This window comes from Dothidotthia symphoricarpi (assembly GCF_010015815.1).
Source record: "Dothidotthia symphoricarpi CBS 119687 unplaced genomic scaffold P153scaffold_22, whole genome shotgun sequence".
In the NCBI taxonomy this organism is placed as follows: Eukaryota; Fungi; Ascomycota; class Dothideomycetes; order Pleosporales; family Dothidotthiaceae; genus Dothidotthia; species Dothidotthia symphoricarpi.
This window is the reverse complement of record NW_022985029.1, coordinates 190,891-204,867: the sequence shown is the minus strand read 5'-3', so window position 1 is coordinate 204,867 and position 13,977 is coordinate 190,891. Positions and strand designations below refer to the sequence as shown.

The 13,977-nt window shown below is 52.2% G+C and overlaps 6 protein-coding genes across 6 annotated transcripts; 4 read left to right on the top strand and 2 right to left on the bottom strand.

Annotated features, from left to right (window-relative positions):
* Positions 1-415: 415 nt before the first annotated feature.
* P153DRAFT_301773 (uncharacterized protein) lies at positions 416-3,774 on the top strand (the record flags this gene model as incomplete). Its single annotated transcript, XM_033664406.1, has 2 exons — positions 416-2,690; positions 2,837-3,774. 2 exons carry the CDS (start codon positions 416-418, stop codon positions 3,772-3,774), a joined length of 3,213 nt encoding a protein of 1,070 aa, XP_033519075.1.
* A 278-nt stretch (positions 3,775-4,052) lies between these two features.
* P153DRAFT_360873 (uncharacterized protein) lies at positions 4,053-4,616 on the bottom strand (the record flags this gene model as incomplete). Its single annotated transcript, XM_033666945.1, has 1 exon — positions 4,053-4,616. One exon carries the CDS (start codon positions 4,614-4,616, stop codon positions 4,053-4,055), a length of 564 nt encoding a protein of 187 aa, XP_033519074.1.
* Positions 4,617-5,212: 596 nt separating this feature from the next.
* P153DRAFT_301284 (uncharacterized protein) lies at positions 5,213-6,455 on the top strand (the record flags this gene model as incomplete). The annotated part of the gene is made up of 2 exons (XM_033664377.1): positions 5,213-5,647; positions 6,090-6,455. 2 exons carry the CDS (start codon positions 5,213-5,215, stop codon positions 6,453-6,455), a joined length of 801 nt encoding a protein of 266 aa, XP_033519073.1.
* A 1,032-nt stretch (positions 6,456-7,487) lies between these two features.
* P153DRAFT_379302 (FMN-linked oxidoreductase) lies at positions 7,488-9,234 on the top strand (the record flags this gene model as incomplete). The annotated part of the gene is made up of 2 exons (XM_033669855.1): positions 7,488-7,652; positions 7,720-9,234. The coding sequence occupies 2 exons, from the start codon at positions 7,488-7,490 to the stop codon at positions 9,232-9,234; spliced, it is 1,680 nt and encodes a 559-aa protein (XP_033519072.1).
* A 537-nt stretch (positions 9,235-9,771) lies between these two features.
* P153DRAFT_253058 (uncharacterized protein) lies at positions 9,772-10,554 on the top strand (the record flags this gene model as incomplete). Its single annotated transcript, XM_033662737.1, has 1 exon — positions 9,772-10,554. A coding segment is annotated over one exon (783 nt), but the record flags the coding sequence as incomplete, so codon positions are not given.
* Positions 10,555-11,053: 499 nt separating this feature from the next.
* On the bottom strand, positions 11,054-13,897 carry P153DRAFT_325969 (uncharacterized protein). Its single transcript, XM_033665285.1, has 8 exons — positions 13,806-13,897; positions 12,712-13,756; positions 12,546-12,660; positions 12,222-12,480; positions 11,950-12,171; positions 11,682-11,889; positions 11,480-11,630; positions 11,054-11,433 (listed from the first exon to the last, which is right to left on the bottom strand). The coding sequence occupies exons 2-8, from the start codon at positions 13,747-13,749 to the stop codon at positions 11,156-11,158; spliced, it is 2,271 nt and encodes a 756-aa protein (XP_033519070.1). The 5' UTR covers positions 13,750-13,756; positions 13,806-13,897; the 3' UTR covers positions 11,054-11,155.
* Between the last annotated feature and the right edge of the window lie 80 nt (positions 13,898-13,977).

Here is a 13,977-nt window from a genome sequence, read left to right as displayed (position 1 = left end):
GGGATGTCGTTTGTTTGAAATGTCAGTCGGAAAGGTCAACGTCACTCCAAAGGCTTTGCCGTCGACTACGAACGAATCATATCGCATGCTGATTTTGAGATCTGGTCAAACTAGTGAACAGTTCCATAACCTCCACTTTCTAACCCCGGATTTAACGATCGACTAGTCGGGCCGGTCTTGCCGCGGAGAGGAGCGTACCACTGACAAAACAAATCATGGCGGACTGGCTCCGAACCAACCGCCAGTCACTAGAACACGAGGCGTGTAAATATACTTTTGTGATCATGACGACATGGCTGAAAAAGGACACTGGAATGCTTCCGGGATCCGGGCTCCTGGGATATATATACAAACACGAAGTCTTGAAAGAGAGTGTCAACAAAGTCTGAAATCAAGACTAGAAAAAACAATCAACATGCCACCTATTCCATGGCGCGTTAGCATCACCAACCACCCAGGTTCCAGCCGAGATGAAATCAGTCAGGAGCCAGACTGGGACACCGTACATGGACACGGGCATCGTATTGGTTATAGAAACCAGCACGATCGCATGCCTGGCATTACACACGCCTGCGATGAGCGAACCGACGACGAATTTACGGAAGAAGCAAAGAAGGCTTATGCACAACTGGTCCAGAGAGCGAAAGAGGGAGACCTTGTCAATTTCCGCGATATTATCGAGAACGAAAAAGACTTGCATTTGAGACATCCCCAGAACAGGAGCTTGGGGTGGAGGTACGTACTGCAGTTTACGGAAGACTGGGTCAGGAATAAGGAGGCTTGGCCGGCGAATGTGCAGAAGTGGCAGAAGGAAGAGGAAGAAAAGGCGAAGAAAAAGAAGGAAGACGAGGATAGGAAACAGGAAGATAAAAGTGGCTCGAAAGATTCACAGAAGGATGGAGGTGTACAAGATGAGGAAGAATGGAAGCGCAAGCATGGCGAGGGCAAAAAACACAACGATGCCTATGCCGAGGGTGATCAAGATTCAGGATACTCGAGCGACGACTCAAATGAGCACAAGTCTGAGTCCGAAAAACTCCATGAGAAATACACACCCCAAGAGATCTCTTTGTTGAGAATGCTGCGGCATGAAAAGGACTACATTCAGACCCTCGAGCAGAACGATGGCAAACGTGAAAGCCCACAAACTCACAATAGGACTACCATCTCCATTGATGAAGCTGATCAGTTCTCCCCCGACAACTGGCTGCCGCGTTCTTCGGACTTGATCCGTTTGACTGGCAAACACCCGCTCAACGCCGAAGCACATCTGTCGCATTTGTTCGACGCCGGGCTCATTACGCCAAACGAACTACACTACGTCCGCAACCACGGCGCTGTTCCGCGCCTGCTTTGGGAATTTCATGAACTGGATATCTGTGGCGGCAAACTTGTGCTCACAATGGACGACCTGAAGAACAAGTTCGAGCCTATCAACATCGCAGTGGCACTGGCCTGTGACGGCAATCGTCGCAAAGAATTGAATATGATAAAAAAGTCCAAAGGCTTCAGCTGGGGCTCTGGAGCTGTGAGTTGCGCGTACTGGAAAGGCCCACTTCTGCGCGACGTTCTTTTGGCCGCTGGGGTACCTAACAGCATGCCGCAAGGCAAGCGATACTGGGTCAATTTCGAGGGCGCCGACGAACCCAGCGAGGGCAAGTACGCGACCTGCTTGCCATTTGATTACGCCATGGATGCAACCAACGACGTGATTCTAGCATACGGGATGAATGATGTCATGCTTCCCCCAGATCATGGCTATCCAGTACGTCTGATGATTCCAGGGTACGTAGGTGGACGATGCGTCAAGTGGCTCAAGCGGATCTGGATCTCGGACAAGGAAAATGACTCGCACTATCATATCTGGGATAATCGTGTGCTTCCGTCTTTTGTCACGGAAAAGGATGGCGAGTTTGCAGAGGCGCTGTTCAACCATCCGGATACGGCGTGCAACGAGCAGAATCTCAACTCTGTCATTGTGAAGCCTGCGCAAGGGGAGAAGATTCCGCTGACTGCTGCACGCAAAGGGCAGACATACCGCATCGAAGGTTATGCGTACGATGGCGGTGGCCACGAGGTGCAGAGAGTTGAAGTTTCGCTTGATGATGGAGAGACATGGTTGTACTGCATACGGAAGTTTCCTGATGCTCCCATCCGCCATGGAAACAAGTTCTGGACATGGCTTCACTGGCATGTTGATATCGAGATCACACACCTGCTACAAGCCAAAAGTATCACCGCACGCTGCTTCAACGTATTCAAAAACACACAACCAAGAGAGCCTAATTGGAACGTCATGGGTATGATGAATAACTGCTACCACGTAGTAAAGCCGTCCATAGTCCAAGATTCCGACTCAGACACTCCATCGATCTTGTTCAGACATCCTGTCGAGCCAGGCACTGCAGATGGTGGGTGGATGAAGCCGAGCGTGGAAAATCAAATCGCCGCCGCTAAACAAGATGCCGGGGCTCCGCAGAAACAGTTCACGAGGCAAGAGATTGAGAAGCACGATTCGGAAGATGATTGCTGGATCGTCGTAGACGGAAAAGTGTATGATGCCACAAGTGTGCTGCAGTGGCACCCCGGCGGCAAAGCAGCAGTCTTGGGCCATGCTGGCAAGGTGCATGCGGAGACGAGCAATGAGTTTGAGAGTATCCATGACGGGTATGCGTATCAGAAGTTGAAAGGTAAGCACCCTGGTTTCGATATACGTTCCAATCCAGGTGTGTATCAGCACCAATACAGAGAGGCGTCTGTAAAATCACAAACCATACGCAATGAGTTGGACAGTTCAGGCACAAGCCCTAGATCATTTTCTCTCACGTCGAACAAGCTGACCACGTAAACCCAGAATGTATCCTTGGTACTGTCACCGACAAGGCAGCCGCCTACATCAAGAAGAGTGCTGAAGCAGCTGCAAAAGAAAAGTCTGAATCATCCAAGGGCTCCAGCAAGACCGTACTTGAAAAGTCACGGTGGAATCCAGTCACACTCATCGATCGTAAATCGTTGTCCGAGGATACCAGGGCATACACCTTCCAGCTTCCGAAAGACAAACCTGACCTTGGACTCGGGACCGGTCAGCATATTCAGCTCGGCTTCCACCTCAAGGACCGTATGTTGATCCGCTCATACACGCCAACCAAGCCCCTACTCCCCGAGTCCAACGGCAACATCGATGACATGCACGACGGGGCAGATATGTTCGAACTGACTGTGAAGACGTATTTCCCGACCGATGAACAACCTGGCGGGGCAATGTCAAACATCCTCGACTGTATGCCGATTGGCGAGGAAATCGAGATCCGTGGCCCTACAGGTGAGATTGTGTACAACGGCAACGGCTCCTTTACCATCTCCTCAAAAGAATACACATTCAACCGCATCAACCTTGTCCTGGGTGGTAGTGGCATTACGCCAGGCTACTCGCTGATTGCACGCGCTCTTCTGTCTTCTGGAGATGAAACTCAAATCAGAGTTGTAGATGCGAACAAGACCGAGTCGGACATATTGCTCAAAGAGGAGCTAGACAAGTTTGAAAAGGAAAGTGGCGGGAGATTGAAGGTTACGCACGTGCTGAGCCACGCGGGAGAAGGATGGAAGGGGAAGAAAGGACACGTGGATGCGGAGATGCTTAAAGAGTGCCTGTTCGAGCCGGGTGAGGGGACGGGCGTGTTTCTATGCGGACCGCCGGGTATGATACAGAAGGCTGCTTTACCGGCACTGAGTGATTGGGGATTCAAGGAGGATGAAGATGTTTTTGGGTTTTAGCGGGCATATTCATTGAGGATTATATGTTTGTTAGGCCATTCCTGGAAAGCCAGGTCAAGATCATATAATCCATTTGACAGAGACATGTACCAAGGCAATTCCTTCTCAAGTTGCTGCGTGAGATGGTCTGGGCATGTTGGAATAGTTCGAGAAGGTTCGAGTAATGTGAGAATGGTCGCGATGCAGCGGTAGAGAGCAAGGGAAGTCTTACGCGAACCCCCACGGTTTACCTCATGTCCGGCTGAAATCGCCTAGAAGCCACAGCGTCAACGCCACCGTCATGTCCAAGCGTCCGAACGACGGGCGCGTGAGGCTTGGCGGAGGCTCAGTTCAGCCTCGTCCGCCTCGTCCAGACCCTGGCTTGTCGCGGGTCTATCGAGATGCCCCACCAGGAAACGGCCCCTGCTCTGGCGACGTCGTGAAGCGGCTTTGACGTGCGCCGTATCGACAGAGGCATCGACGCGCGTATCGAGACGGCGATGGACATGGAGGCATGCGATCAGAGCCGTGATCGCAGAGAGCATCATAGCATGACGGAAGTTGGTCAAGGTTCGAAGATCGTCGTCCCCTCCATCGTAATGCGTCCTCGGAGAAAGTTGGGCGCCAAGGCTAGCGGGCTGTGATTGGTGCGAGATAAGGCATGATAGCCAGCCGTTGCCGTTGTGATGTAGGTAGCCCTCGACAGTGCTTTGTTCAGCCCAGACTGCAGACGTGTTGCTTTTGGCTGCTGGAAAAGGCAGCCAGCGAGGCGTCTTGGTTGACTGCATGTCGTGGCACCAGAGCCACGCACAGAGGCAGCCCACGAGACAGCAAAGCAAAGCGGACGAGGGCGACGCCGCCATCTGTTACCCTCACGAAATTATCAAAAAATGGCCGATCCGCTGCCGATGATAGCCCGTCTGGCAATACGAGCCCCAATCGGGCATGACCCATTCAACGTTCCGTCGCCATCAATCCACTCACAGGCCGGTGATAATAATTAGAGACGCTCCCCAGAGCCTCACCCCAGGAACCCAATTCCTCCGCATTCCTCACGCGACCTTGCCTGCCTTGCCCTCCAGTTCATTGCACACGCTGCGCCGCTGAATCGCAAACGACGTTGCAAGACTGTGGCCCCAGCGTTGTCGTGCCACGCCTTCCCGTCGTCTTATCGCAAGCCCGCACGTCAGCACCAATTGCCTGTCGACGTCGGCCACTCCAAGCACCTTCCTGCCAGTCAACATCGACGGTTGCACTGCAGAACAGAACAGGCACCCTTGGACATCGCCGTACCTGGGCCACACAGCACCACGCTCTACCAGGCACCTTGACCACGACCCTCACCGCCAGTGTTGTTGTCGTTGTCGTTGTTATCCTTATCAGTCAACCGCACTCGCAGTCACTTCCCAAGTCCTTTCTCTTCACCTCTCAACACTCACTCACACACGACCACCCCAACATGGCGACGCAATACTCAACCGCCGTCTCCCAGCCCGCACCTTACCAACGCCACGCCTACCGGAAATCGGCGCAATACTCCCCCACCGGCTCGGCCATGCACACGCCCATGAACATCTCGCCCTCGTCGCCGCGCAACACCCAGGCCCCCATGCACCAGCAGCAGCACATGGGCATCCGCCCGCTCAAGACGGCAATAGGCGTGCCAGCAGCACTGCGCAAGACGGAGCGACCCATCAAGCAGTCCCCGCCCAAGGTCGACTCGGCCAGGACCTCTCCCAACAACGGCTGGGTCGGAGGCAGTCCTTTCGGCCAGCTCTCCAATGACCGCGCCGTAACGCCCGTGTCCCAAGTCGGCAACGAGGACATGCACAGCATCTACAACGACGTGCCCATGTCGCCCACGGCAGGACCCATTACGCGCAACCACTGGCAGGTACGTTGCTGACTCTCTCCTATTCGTCTTTCTTGATATGCCGGTGCTAGCCCCACCATGCCTTGTCCGTTCTTGTGTCGCGTGTCCAGTCCCAACTGGGGGCCCGCTCTTACGTACATGCTTCGGGGTGGATCCCTTTAGCGTTGCATGGTCTGGCCACTCGCCAATGCCACTCGCCGATATGCCGATGCGCTCCACGATCCACCATGTCCATGTCGACCTGGATGCAGCCTTGGGTGTTGCCGCTTGTTGCGTCTCGACGGCGAACCGGACGCATGTTTGGCGTGGCACGTTGGCCACAGCGACCACACATGTCTTGGTCTTTCTTCTTCTCCCACGCTACACGCCCGAACCGACGCAGGGTCACGTTCGTCATTTCCGGCTTTGACTCGGTTTTTTTTTTGAACGGTTCTGGACCAATCATGCTGACGAACACATCTAGGCGGATGGCTCCACCTCGGTCTGCTCGGCATCTGCGTGTCAGACTCCTTTTGGTCTTTTCAACCGCCGTCACCACTGCCGGAAGTGCGGTGGTGTCTTTTGTTGGCAACACTCATCCAAGCAAGTCCGACTGGATGAGCTTGCACGCTTCCACGTAGAGGGCGAACTGTACCGGGCTTGCGACCGCTGCCATGGCTCGTTCCGCGAGTGGGAGCACCTACGTTCAAGCCGCACGAATAGCGAGAGCTCTGGTAGCAGCGCTGCCGCTATCCAAGTCGAGGCGCCCGTCATGCCGAAGCGACCAGACCTGCGCGTAGGCAGCCTTGCACAGAGCTTCCAGGGCGCTTGGAACTGGAGCACCTTCTGAGCTCGCTGTCGACGACGGAGCAGTTGACTACTTTCAGCAAATCCGGTGGACGGACTCGGTTCCCTACAATTCCGCCTCTTCATGATATCCGGACAGTCCGCATGCGGCCTTTCCACATTATAACTTGTATTTTCTTCCAAGCATTTGCATACTTGCATAATACCGGCGTCCTTGCACAAAACGGGTGTTTCTCAGTTCTCACTCTGCGATTGAGCGATTTTTGCCACTTCTCATGGCGACTCATAGATATGAGCTTCCTCTACTGTAAAACGAGGTATGCTACGGCCGAGCGGACGTGCAATTAGTGATTGCCGACTGCATTTTTGGGCATGCTAGGTTTTCGGTCAAACGGCCGCAACGCGAGGTTGTAGGGAAAACATTGCTGATGGGCGCTTGATATGATTTATTTTGCTGGGCGGTGAATGGTGATTGTGAGTCGAGCTAATTTGGCTCCTGGCGTTTCGCGACATTTGGAGTTAGGGTTCCTATGGCATGTGTATAGATTGAGTGCCGGTCATGGTTGAGTGACGAGCTTCAAGAATGAAGATGAGAACAATCGATTGATAAGATTTTCAAGCACCTTGATGTCGTGGTGGTGAGCCAATCAGACTTGGGATAATCTTGTCGTTTTCGGTGACAGATACGTGACTTGACTCCTGCAACCACCTAGCAGACACTGCAAGACCAGACGAAGATGCAAGTAGGATGGAGAGTTGGCTGGAGCGAGCGAGTGTTGCAAAGGCAAGAACAACAGGTGCACGACGAAGAAAACGATGGTGTAACCTGATACAAAGGCAGCCTCGTGCTCCGATTGGCCAAAAGTTTTGGGTCTCGGATGGCGCACTTTTTGTCTGCGATGACCTCTTCGGTGCAACATCTTCGCCTGTGAACAGGCGCCACCCTGCGATTGATCACGGGACAATCCAGGCTCGCATTTCGCTTGTAATCATACGCTTCCTTGTCCCCAAGGTTTTTGGGGGCACGATAGCCCCCAGGAGAGTTGTCGGGGCCCCGCGACGGCTTTTTGCAGTCATGGCCACCGAGGCCAATACGCAGCAGGCGCACGAGGACACAGCGGAGAAGGATGGGGCAGCAAACGGACATGGGAACAAGGCCAAACTACATGGGCGGGCCTTCTACGAGAGCATTGGGAGTCCAAAGCTCGTGCTTGCGCCTATGGTTGAGCAGTCCGAGTTCGTATGTCTCTTCAGCCCTCTTCTCCTCGCCGCCGCCGCATCCTCTACTGACGTCACGTCCTACACAGGCCTGGCGCTTGCTCTCGCGCTCCTTCCTCCCCAAGGCCCAACAGAAGGACCTCCTAGCCTACTCTCCCATGTTCCACTCCAAGATGTTCGCAGAGAAGAGCCAGTACCGCGATGCCCACTTCCAGCCTCTCAAGTCTACCATCCCCTCGCCCGCCGACACATACCACGTCTCCCAGCTGCCCGACTCTGAGCGACATCTCGACGGCAATCCGGCCTTTGACAGACCGCTCACGGTGCAGTTCTGCTCGAACGACCCACATGACCTGCTCAACGCGGCAAAGCACGTGGCGCCCTTTTGCGATGCCGTCGACCTGAATCTAGGCTGTCCGCAGGGCATTGCCAAGCGTGGGAAATACGGCGCTTTCTTACAGGAAGATTGGGGGCTGATCGCCAGCATGATACGGAAAGTGCATGAGGAACTCGATATTCCCATCACGGCGAAGATGCGCGTACTCGAGACGCGGGAGAAGACGCTGGCATATGCGAAAACGCTGCTCGACGCGGGCGCTAGCATCATCACTGTACATGGCCGGCGGAGAGAGCAGAAGGGGCACAACACTGGGCTGGCGGACTGGGCCATGATCCGCTACTTGAGAGAGAGTTTGCCCAAAGGAACTGTCATATTCGCAAATGGCAATATCCTCCAGCATGAGGATATTCAGACGTGTCTCGAAGTAACCGGCGCAGACGCTGTCATGAGCGCAGAGGGGAATCTCTATGACCCCACTATCTTCGGGCCAGCACCCCCACCTGGCGAGGAAGGACGAGAGTATTGGCGCGACAGGAATGGGAAAGGTGGTTACCGGGTCGATGCTGTAATGCGCCGATATATGGACATCATCCACAAGTACGCGCTGGGTCAGCAACCGCCCAAACGCAGACCGCTATGGATCCCGGGGGAGACTCAGGAACCAGAACCACCAAATGAGGAAGTTGAAGACGAGGAAGAAGGACCACCAAGAAAGAAACAGAAGCAGATGGAGAAGAAGGGGAATGGGAAGAAACAGCCAGAGAAAAAGAACCCAAACTTGACAGCCATGCAAGCGCATCTCTTCCACCTCCTCCGCCCTCTCGTCGCAGAGCACCACAACGTACGGGACGCCCTCGCGCGGTCGCGAACCGGCGACATCGAAGCCTTTGAAAACGTCCTTGCGCTCGCCGAGAAAGCCGTCAAAGAAGGCATCATCAAATATGAGCAAGAGCCTGTCACAGAATCCGATTCAAGTACCACCGAGGAAGTTGTCGCAAACCTTGACCCTTACGAATCCTCCCTGGCCACGGTGGCGCGATGCAAAAGACCATACTGGGTCTGCCAACCTTACGTTCGTCCGTTACCCAAGGAAGCTATCGAGAAGGGGAGTATGCAGCTCAGTAAGAAAGATAAAAGAAAACAAGAGCTAGAGGCTGAGGAGGTCAGGAAAGCGGGGTTGGAGCCTGGCGGACGAGTGGAGAAAGAGGCGCTGAACACGGATGAGGTAGTCGAAGTGCCCAAGGACGGTGTGGTTTGTGGATAGGGTGCGAGCGTTGAAGCAGAAGGTAGGAGGAAGAAATATACCCAATTCAAGAATCACAACTTTTGGCAAGGCTATGAGAAGTGCAATGGAGCTAAATCGTTGTGTGTGTATCCCAGGGTGCACGATCTGGTCAGATGTGGGTTGCTTCATCTTGTTGCTTTCTCACTCACGCTGGCCCCAGTCTCCCGTTTATCATCGCATTGCCACAAACAAAGGCAACGTCTTTCTTCCGTTCCTCTTCCACGTTTATCAACACCTACAATGCATCTTATGCAAACCAAATGTCGACCGCCAAGTGTCGGGTGCAAGTGATCATTGGACCCTGCAACACGTCCTTTCCCCACTTTCAGCTTACACTCAGCGCTCTCACCTGAACACTCAACCCGCAAGTCAACAGCCTTCACTGTTCACAGCATGGCCGCAAAGCAGCGATCAACTGCAAAAAGTCGCGACGGACCTACTCAATGGAGTACTGGTCAACCAAAGTATCGCAACCGGCAGCTCCTTCCCAGACGACCAAAGCCTTTTTCCATAACGCGCCCCGAGAGACGGCAGATGCTTACCGAGCGGAACGATAGACTCCATCGACTACATGATGCTATCGTTGGAACGGGACGCGCTTTTAAAGGCAAACTTACCCACAACCCTCAGGATGCGAGCAGCCAAGATCCTGCAAACCTGTCTGACATAAGCAATCTTTCCGAGGCGGGTCGTGCTGCGATTTACTGGACTTCAGGCAGCGCACAGTTGGGCTACATGGGCGTAGGTGTTGTCTGGCAAGAAAAGGCTTTGGGCTCTGGACGATGGCAAGAAGCAGAATACCCAATAGGCTATAACACAGGTACTATTTCTGATGCTCAAGCATTCGGTGTCGCTGTTGCCTTGGGCCTTGCCGTAGATAAGGTCAAAGAAGGAAAGAGCCTGAAAGTTGTGAGGATTTTCACGCATTCTCCAGGCATGATAAGCAGTCTGCACAAACAGAAGTATACTTCGCTCGGTCCAATGCTCGGGGACAGATTCGCGCTCCTCGATCTTTACGAGCGCTCGGACTGGCTGGTTAAGCATGGTGTTGAGGTCGAATTGGTGTGGCTCAAGAACAAGGGTCACGTCAAGAGCAAGGCTGTCAGATTGGCGGATGAGGCTGCCGATCGAGCCGCGCATGCAAACACCGAGCTATCCGGTGTGATAAAAACAGCAATCCACGGCGCCAATGTTACAGAGTTACTCAAGACCATCGACGACGTACCCCAAATCTATAGAGCGAGTGGTCAAGATTGGATCGATGAATGGCTATGGCGGCAGAACAAGAGCCTGTACGACTTCCCAACCAAGAATCAGGCAAAAAGGGAAAAATTGGCGCACGGTGTTCAGGATCTGGCTGATGAAGAACTCGACCACTCCGACATGGACGCACAAGCCGATGACGAACCTCTAAACCACAACATGGCTGCACATCCGATCCTCAAACATGAGCAGGATGAGTCCGATGAAGACGACTGGGTCGGAGGTGTTTTGCTCGACGCTCTCGAGAATGCAACACATAATTTTCCAGAGACTTTGAAGTCGAACACGTCCATGCTGAGCTACGTTAACCAAGAGGATGGATGCACGCCATATAAGAACGACTACCATAACAAGCAGGCTGGGATAGCGTATGCAAGTGACGACGAGGATGAAGATGGGGGCGTCTTGATCAAGAGAGAGGAGGAATGATGTTAGGAGATGCCGTGTGGGAACGCTGCCAGCTGTTTTTGAACTTCGTCAGCGACATCCGCCAATCAACAAAAAGCACAAACCCGTGCTCTGTGACATATGGTTGCTGGAACTATGAACAGTTCTGTGTGCAAGTACAACTAAAGGAATATTGTAAATACTCTCTCATAGGCATACAACGTCGAACACAGCTTAAATACTACTCCATCTAAGCAGTGCCAGGTGCAAACGCCGCAGCAATGCCAACAAGCTTCATCACAAGCACCTTTTGATGTTGCCCGTGTTGCAGATTGCCTTTCACTGGCCATCTTGCTTCAAAGCGAATACTTCGACCTTCAACGATCATGGCCACCTCGTAGTAAACCTCCCAATACCATTTCTGTGAGCCGAAATGGGTGCTGAATTCAGATGGCTGCTGGGGCTGGATCAGGCCGTCTTCCTTCAAAAAGGTCAAGTTCGCCTCAATTGATCCAATCAACTCGGCCCCTATCTCATAATTAGATAGGTGAAACACAGAGCAACTAGAGCTTACCTTTGTTCAAGGGATGCGTCTTTCTGTAGTGGTCTGAATGTTTGAGATCAGACATCCACAGTTGCTCAGCGCACACAAGCTTCTTCCTTGTCAACGGAAAGGTATGTCTCACGTCAAACGTAAACGTTTGCATATTCTCCACTCTCTCACCCTAACACACAGTAAGTCAATCATATCATTATACGACTTTGAGGTCACTTACAGCGCGGATTACCCATCGGATCGTTTCATCGACATATTTTTCGCCATCGGCTTTATTGATGCGACATCTTGTTTGACGATGTGCTTCTATACTATCAGGCTCATACGGTTCGCTGACGAGAATTCCATAGCTGCATTGGGTAATCCGGCTCGGTCCAAACCTCTTGTTGAGTGCTCGAAGAACTGCGCCTCTTGCTACTGCTGTTGACCTATGAGCTTGTCAGTTCGCTCTTCATCGACGTGATAGTCAGGATCAGAGAATGACTGACGGGTTTTGCGGAACAATCAAATCAATCTTCCAGCCTCTGATATTCATTCGTCCCGCAAGATAGGTTCGCAGGTAGCTTTGCAAAGATGGGGATTGGCTAAAACCGCCAGTCAGGATAATCTTCTCGACGCGATGATTCTTGCTTTCTGCCAGCTCCAACTGGTTCTCGAGAACCTCCTTCACGCCTGCCAGCGAATCCTCGAAGAACCCACTCATTGTTTTTCTGCTAGAATTTCAGTATATGGACACATCAAATGGATCCTCCAAACTTACCGCTTCAGCTCTAGAACGTTTTGGAAGAAGTGTTTTCTCCGATTCTCCCTAAGATCATCGATCCAGATTGGAGCTAAGGGGGCTTCACGTTTCGTGATGTCAATGATTCTCTTCTGATAGTTTTCAAAGATAGTGGTTCTGGCCTGTACAATACTTTTCAAAGTTTTTCCGTTCTTAACCAGATAGACTTCGCTGGCAAGTTTATGCAGTAGCTTCTTCTCAAACCTTTCGTTTATGTAACTCGCACCACATAATCGACCTACAACGCTTAGCCTACATTGATAGATGACGTACCAAAGAGGAAAACCTATCGGAAGTACTCACTATCTGGGCTAACAACCTCCGCAGACAAGCGCAAGGGATCACTGTTCTCGCACTTGTACGTTACGGCATCGACTGTGCCTCCTCCAGCGTCAACAATGACGACCGTTTCGTTACGCTATGCGTTATAGTTAGTAGAATCGTTAACAAATGATAGAACACTACCTACAAAAACCTCACTTCTTGCCTCAGCAAGAATACATTCAGCAGCAGCCTCTGGCTCCGAAATCATGAAGAGATTGCGCACGGTATGACCGTCCCGCTCACTCAGGCCGACGTCCATCACAGCCCCTTCCAGTGCGGCCTGCATGGTTCGACATGCGCTCACAGGCCATTTGGCAGGCACACACAAGACAAATTGGATGAGCATATCTTGTTGGAGCTCATTGGAAGAAAGAAGCTGTTCCTTTGTGTGTCTTAGTAGGTGTGTGAGATAGTGCGTGTAGATATCCGTGTCGTTCTGGATGATCCCTTTTCTCTTCAAAGCTTTCAGAGCTGTCCTGATATCAGTCCGAACGTCGTCAGTTTCTATACCGTGACCAAGGTTGAGCTTGAATCTAGTGAGTGGTCGTGCTTCATCTCTAGGGATGTTCATCGTGCTAAGCTTGTGCTGGACTCCGTAACCCCAGTACTGTGTGGCAGGAGTTCTGCGAAAATCTCGGTGTCGTATATTCGCGCGCGCTTCCAACCCACCATCATCATCGAATGGTGATTGTGACTGCCCGTCCTCGGCATCATCGTCATCACTGCTAGAGGATTCCTCAATTTCACTCTCCGGGTTTCCAGCACGATCGACCCCGTTGGAAAAGCGTTGCCTCCGACTTTCTACTTGTCCATCATCGTACCACAATTCAGTTGGGACATCTTGTCTGAAATCCAGTACACCAGGAGGAGGTTCGTAGCCTGGATAGTTGCCGATGCATCTCACCTGGCGTATATCGACTCTTTCTGGCGGCGTACCCTTCGGTACGACAGTGTACGCAACAGAAGAGAACGTCGTGCCGAAATCGATAGCAATGATCATTCGATCCTCTTGAATGTTGCTGACAGGATCGTGTTCCATCTCGTAATCCTCATTGATGTTCTCTCCCTCTTCTTCTATGGTCATCTCAACATCTGTGTCCTGAGTGACGTCTTCGTACGACGGTTCTGGACCGGGATCAATTTGACTGAATATGATCTTGGAACTTCTCGTTGCAGGAGGCATGTTGTTCCTGTGAAGGTAAGTGACAATTGCTAAAGCGTAGAAAGAGAAAGCGATACGATATATAGATCTGAACCCAGGACCTACGCTCGAATGAAGAATTGTACAAGTAGAGCTGAGAAAAAGGTCAACACAGTGTAATGTATTCTGTTGAGTGCGGTTCAAGCTCAACTTCAAGGTCTCACTACATTCGAAATGCTGCAAAAGCACTACGAGCTGGCGTGGCGCAAC